This window comes from Cyprinodon variegatus, unplaced genomic scaffold (assembly GCF_000732505.1).
Source record: "Cyprinodon variegatus isolate N-32 unplaced genomic scaffold, C_variegatus-1.0 Scaffold994, whole genome shotgun sequence".
Classification (NCBI taxonomy): domain Eukaryota; kingdom Metazoa; phylum Chordata; class Actinopteri; order Cyprinodontiformes; family Cyprinodontidae; genus Cyprinodon; species Cyprinodon variegatus.
Window position 1 is genome coordinate 48,922 of NW_015151447.1, and position 6,801 is coordinate 55,722.

The window sequence follows — 6,801 nt, forward strand, 5'->3', positions numbered from 1 at the left end:
ATAACAACTACAACCTCAACATCAACCATTTCCCCATCTCCCTCCACTACATCTACTACTGAAACACCTACTACTACTACAACCACTACAACAACCATAACAACTACAACAACTGAGTCTACAACTGCCACAGAATCTACCACTACAACTGAAACACCAACTACAACCCCAACAACTACAACCACACCCACATCAACTGAGTCTCCAACTACTTCAACTTCAACCACAGAATCCACAACTCACTCAACTGAATATACAACTAAAACAACCACTACAACAACCACAACTACAGGATCAACAACTGCATCAGAATCTACCACTATATCTGCAACAACAACTACCACACCAACTACTTCAACTACAACTACTACCACCACCTCAACTGAATCAACACCATCTAGCACTAGTACTGAAACACCAACTCCTACACCTCATGTAACAAACTGTCCCAAATGGGATAAATTGGTAAGTGGAAAACTAAGAAATTCTAAAGCAAACATTTTCTAATTGATCAATCAAATCTGTTCTGCTTCTTATGATTATTTTCCTGCATGCTTATAGTTCAGTTGCTTCACCTCTTTAACCACCCTAATACTGATCATCCTTTTTGTCTTTGTCACAGCAAAATGAGACCTTTCAGTATTGCAACTGCACCATGGCCAAATGTATCGGAAACAATACTGTTCAAATAGTTCCCTATGAGTGTCCACCCTTGAAAAACATAACTTGTGCCAATGGAAAAACTCCTGTTCTCGTTTACGATGAATATCACTGCTGCCAACATTATGAATGTGACTGTAAGTTCTCTTTTAAAAATATGCCAAAATGAACTAACCATTATAGCTAATCAAAAAGAAAATAATAAAACAATCTTCCATAATATTGTATAGATTGACTGTACCAATAAGCAACAGCAAATATTTACTAGTAGTTATCTTCTATCAAAGCACTAAACTCAATTTAAACTGCAACAGTCTATTTTTTCAATAGATTCCTCTTTCAGCTCAAAGAATGTACTGCTAACATATATTTTTAGATGCTTAATGAAAACCTGAGATCATTTTTGTTGCATATAAGAAGCCAACTTAAACACCTACTGATCAATTGATACAGACAAAATATTTATGTTTGGAACTTAATAAAACTTTGACACTTTCATCAATTTAGGTGAATGCGAAGGCTGGGGAGATCCTCACTATATTACATTTGATGGGCTATACTACAGTTACCAAGGACAGTGTTCCTATTATTTGATGAGAGAAATCATCCCCAAGCATGGCTTGGAAATATATATTGACAATGTCCATTGTGATCCAACTGAAGACGTTTCCTGTCCTCGATCCTTAACTGTAAATTATGGAGGACAAAATATCAAACTGATCAATTTTAATCTCAACGGACGACCAGATTTGAAGGTAACAAAAGACTATGCCCTCTCAAAATAGGTTTTGAAGTTAAATGTTATATGTAAACCTCTCTCTCACTCTCTCTCTCTAGGCATTTAGAAACGAAGTAAGTCTAAGGCTACCTTATTGGGAACAAGGTGTTAAGGTGATGAGTACTGGGATCAACATAGTTTTAGAGATCATTCGTCTAAGAGTGGTTGTTAAATTTGGAAGAACTGGCTTTAGTGTCAACCTTCCATATCAATACTTTGGGCAAAACACACAAGGTCATTGCGGTAAGAATCCCCCTCTCGAGACACCATCTGTGTGGACCTATTGGTTTGAATATAAATCATAACGTTTGCTAATTTCAAAAAGGAACTTGCTCCAACAACCAGACGGATGACTGCAGGTTGCCGGGAGGCAAAGAAGTGGATTGTGCTGTAATGGCTGATTACTGGCTTTTGGAGAATGACAAGGAAAAACCTGAGTGCATAAGGACACCTGCCAAAGTAGAAACTATTCAACAAACTCCATGCGATTCAAATTCCATATGTGATCTCCTTAAAAGCAGGTAGTTTACTAATTCTCTTAGTTTCTGCTATTTTATACAGAGAATATTGTTTAGCAAAACCTTTTACATCATTTTATTAAGTTCAGTTTCCATATTCCACAACAGTCTCTTCGCTGAATGCCATCAACGGATCCGTCCAGACAATTTTTACACGGGATGTATTTTTGATAGTTGCAATGTTCACAACCGCTCAGTAGAGTGCACAAGTTTGGAAATTTATGCCGCTGCCTGCGCTGAGATTGGCATTTGCATTCACTGGAGAAACCACACTGAATTATGCGGTACAATTTTCTTTCTTAGTACAGAACCAATGAATTTGAAAAAAGACTTGTGTTTTTATTATCTATATTTTTAATTGTGACTGCAACTTCAATAGTCGAATAAAAAAATTATGTTCTTTGCCAACAGCCAGCGACTGCCCATCAGACAAAATTTATAGACCTTGTGGACCTGCAGATCAACCATCTTGTAATGACAAGTAAGTTCTGAAACAGATATTTTCTATAGGCTTTGAGGCATAAAGGTTTATCCTGCAATTATTTTCTTAGGAAATAGGGCAGGTCATCGAACACTAAGAAGACTTAGAAACATCCTTGAAAAACACCCTTAATAACATGTAATTCACTTGAATTTATCAGGTGAATTGATTAAAAAAAAACACTTTTCAATATTTCCCAAAGTGATATTTCTTTGATTTGCTTTTAAACAATAATGTACAATTATTACAACTAATTTGCTGGCTTTGTAGTTTCATAATTTATTCCTTATTTACATTTAAGCCAATCAACTGCACCTTTTCACTTTAAAGACCCTGCTTCAGGCATAATACACTTTTTAAAAGCTTTAACTATGTTACAAGGCAAATCCTTTATCAAAGTAATGCACAAAAGGTTACATGCACCCATGTTCTTCCACTTTTTCCATGAGGTAGTTGCCTATCTCCGGAAGTCATTGAGCGAGAGGCAGGGTACACCCTGGACAGGTCACCAGTCTATTGCACAAAAACACAGGGATGGCATACAACCATGTACACCAAACACTTACACCTAAGGGCAATGTAGAGATGGTCACAGAAAGACCCCAGGCAGGGAATCAAAACCGGCACCTTCTTGGTGCAAGGCAACCCAGTGCTCCACCGTGCAGCCCCACATCCTTATGAATTATGTTCTCTAGACAGCAGCCCCTACCTGTGCTATAAAAAAAAGGTTAGAAATGTCTCTGAAGAGCTGATATTACCTGCAAGTGTCTTCCTTCTGTTTTGGAATATAGAACAAGTAATGATCAGAACAGAAGGACCAGAATTCAAACCAGACAACCAATTTGAAAGCTTAACACAGTTTATTGAAACAAAACTGCTGCAAGTAGCGTCAGCGACTAGGGCAGGAACCTCTGGAAACGGTTAGCGTTATGATGTGCATCAACAAAACATAATTGTCCACTAACCTTCTCTTAGTCCTCAGTCTGGGAAGACCCACGAAGACAACCGTGAAGACAATAGTAGGCAGGAGGAACAGGAGGACAAACCAGAATCGGTAGTCTGGGGCGAAATCCAGGTTCAGAGCCAGGTGATCAGAAGTCCAATGAAGCAACAGAGGGAAATCCAGGATGAGGTCAAGAAACAGTTCCAGGTTAGGGAATGGGCAGGCAGACAACCAGATATGGGTCAGGCAGAACAGGTAGTCAGTCAGGTCAGACAGGGATCAGGCAGGCTCAGAAACAGGGAGAGATCAGTTCAGGCAAACAAGCAACTTGAACCCCAGTGGGCCTCAGCAGATGGCCGCTCACACTGAGCCTGGTTCTGCTGGAGGTTTCTTCCTGTTAAAAGGGAGTTTTTCCTCTCCACTGTCACTACAAGCATGCTTAGTGTGAGGCATTGCATTTGAGTCAATGAGTCGATGCAATCAACTGGTTTTCCTTAGATAGAAAACTTTGAATCAATCTGACTGTTTGATCTGGTTGAGCTGTAAAGTGCTTTGAGATGACTTGTGTTGTGAATTGGCGCTATAGAAATAAACTGAATAGAATTGAACTAGTAATCCACCATTTGCAGGACTTAAGGCTAGGCAAGCTCATTTATGCAGCATTTTTAAGTAGTAACACAATTCAAAGTGCTTTACATGAATGAAACATAATGGGAAATCATACAGAGAAAAGTACATTGAAGTGGCATGTAGGAAAAACTGGAATTTCAAAGAAATATGAACTGATCCCAGCCCGTCCCAGTGAGTCGTTCAATATAAACATGAACACTAAAATAGCAGCCACCTAAGGAGCATTTAAGGTACTTTAAGGAATATAACATGTTTTTCCTTTTTTAAATTTTGCAGCCCTAATGATCCAATCTTGAACTTCACTACGGAGGGCTGCTTTTGTCCAGAGGGAATGAAACTGTTCAGCAGAGAATCGCAAATCTGTGTTAAAAGTTGTGGTAAGTATTAAACCATCTACTGAGGTCTACTGGGGTTCAAGTAGAAAGAAGGAGACATAGAAAAAGAATCATAGATACAAAAGGCAACTGTCAACCAGCTCCACAGGCGGCCCCGTCCAGGAAACACACAGCTAGACAGACGAGCTCCGAGCCATGGAAACTATGAGAAAAAGCAGAACGTTAGAGATTGAACTAACTAGAATGATGAAAAAGGAGTCCCTATGTCCTCCAGCAGTCTAAGCCTATAGCAGTAGAACTATAGAGATAGCTCAGGATAACCTGAGCCACTCTAACTAGAAGCTTTATCAAAAAGGAAAGTTTTAAGCCCACCCTTACTTTTAAGGGTAGCCCCTTTACTTAAGGGTAGGAATGTTAGACATTATAAGAGTAATTCTAAGGTTTCAAGCTCTAACACAACCTAGTTTGGCTGAGAATAAATCGAGGAGCTTCTGACACAATATAACTTGAACACATCCAAATTGTGTGCAAGCATTAAGCAGGCTTGCTCAACCAAATTTTATTTTCTTCCCCTCTCCTCTCGAGATTTCTAGTTTATTATTTACATGCAGTATAGATTTTAGTTATCAGTGCAGGAGGATATGTCTATGCAATTTTGATCCCCCTTAACACAATCTAATGAGAGGAAGTATAAATGGAAAAAGCAAATATTAGGATTGTGTTGTTTCTTTGTTATGTGTGTTATGGAGCAAAGGAAACACAGGTCCCTGAAGTTCATAAGCAATTTGTGGCGTAACCTGGTAAATCCAAACTATGCCTGTTAGAACACACTAATTTAGGATTTATGCAAATCAGACTAATAATTGTAAAGCAGAATTTAAACTAAAAATTGTCTGATTATCTCTTCTACAAAGTGAAATGATATTCAGTCGCTGTCTCAATTTTAACATCTTTAAAATAATGGAACTAGAGGTACCGTATGTCTTTTTTAAATGCTTTTTTAGGATTGTAGGAATTGAAAAGACTACAAAGTTTCTTTATTCACAACTTAATGTGACTAATTTCATTAAGCTGCAAAGGCATTAGTATATAGAATTTAAAAAATATATAATGTTGTTTATGCAATGTTTTAACAGGATGCCTTGATCCTGATGGGACACCCCGTGAGGTGAGCTTAACCTGATTTTCGTGTAAAGTCTATTTTTGGTTTCCTGACATATTTAAGCCATCTCTTCATTGCTGTTCCTCTAGTTCAATGAGACATTTGAATACAAATGTCAAAACTGTGTCTGTGATGAGTCCACCAAGACTGTGATCTGCAAGCCTAAGCCGTGCCCAACACCAGCTGAACAACAGTGCTCTGGTCCAGGATACGTTCTAGTCAATCAAACTGATCCATCCGATCCCTGCTGTACTCTCCACGTTTGTCGTAAGACATCTAACTATAATGACCTTTATTACTTACAGCTGGTCACTCCTAACATTTGTAATAACTTGAGCTCTTCGTCTTTGTCAAACAGAATGTGAAAGCCGTGCGTGTCCAGAGATCAACATGAACTGTCAGGTTGGTTTTAGGTCAAACATCCGCGTTCCTGAGGGAAAATGCTGTCCAGAAAATAGATGTGGTGAGCTTAAAAAAATATATTAAATAATCAAACATTTTCTATCTTATTTATTAACTTGTTCATTTTCTTTCCTAGAGCGCAAACAAGTCTGTGTCCAAAATCAAACTGAATACAGGGTAGGGAACAAAACTGTAGATTAGATAAATGTGTTCTGTTGAATCATTTCTTTTTTTATTATTTAAAGAGCAACAATTAATGTATTTATATTTCTCAGCCTGGTTCCTCAGTTCCTGGCAAAAAATGTGAGAACTGCATCTGTTCCGCTGCAAACATTTCATCTGGAGATCTGGTGAAAATAGAGTGTCGACCTCAAAAGTGTGATGAAACATGCGGAGAGGTGAGGAAGATGAAGTGATTCTCATACTTGAAGCAGACACTATTTTAAGTTGTATTTGTGGAGAAGCAGCAGTGATCCAAAGCTCAGGTGGGATAATGTGTTGAAATGACAATTCTGAGTCTAGGTAATAAAGAAATAACTATAATTATACCAGCTTTGCTGAAATCTTCACATTTACATATAAATGTTGATTACTATGCTTCAGTAAGCAGACAAACATGGGTAACCCTATGAAACACTACAACCCATTTAGGAAATCATTAGATATTTTTGTCCTGTTAGATTCGACAGCAGCCTTTGAACCTGTGGATCAAAACAATCTACAGCAGGAGTAACCAATCAGTGGGTCTGAATAAAGAAAATCAACAACCAGTAAACGTCCGGAAACATTTCCAGTTATAATCTGTTACTTTAAACAGAATTTTACACGGAAATAAAATTAAGTGTTTATGCATCCATGTAATGCATTGACTTTTTAAAAAAAAAAAAAAAAA

The 6,801-nt window shown here is 37.9% G+C and overlaps 1 protein-coding gene across 1 annotated transcript in view; it reads left to right on the plus strand.

Annotated features, from left to right (window-relative positions):
• The first annotated feature begins 8 nt into the window (after positions 1 to 8).
• Positions 9 to 6,801, plus strand: part of LOC107100622 (intestinal mucin-like protein) — a 10,356-nt gene continuing 3,563 nt past the window's right edge. The window contains exons 1-13 of the mRNA XM_015399194.1: positions 9 to 465; positions 623 to 797; positions 1,168 to 1,415; positions 1,498 to 1,681; positions 1,764 to 1,959; positions 2,065 to 2,240; positions 2,368 to 2,437; positions 4,287 to 4,387; positions 5,482 to 5,513; positions 5,597 to 5,774; positions 5,866 to 5,970; positions 6,046 to 6,086; positions 6,185 to 6,307. Of these exons, the coding sequence (XP_015254680.1) occupies positions 656 to 797; positions 1,168 to 1,415; positions 1,498 to 1,681; positions 1,764 to 1,959; positions 2,065 to 2,240; positions 2,368 to 2,437; positions 4,287 to 4,387; positions 5,482 to 5,513; positions 5,597 to 5,774; positions 5,866 to 5,970; positions 6,046 to 6,086; positions 6,185 to 6,307 (1,596 nt within the window). The 5' untranslated portion in view covers positions 9 to 465; positions 623 to 655. The remainder of the gene's footprint in view (positions 466 to 622; positions 798 to 1,167; positions 1,416 to 1,497; positions 1,682 to 1,763; positions 1,960 to 2,064; positions 2,241 to 2,367; positions 2,438 to 4,286; positions 4,388 to 5,481; positions 5,514 to 5,596; positions 5,775 to 5,865; positions 5,971 to 6,045; positions 6,087 to 6,184; positions 6,308 to 6,801) is intronic.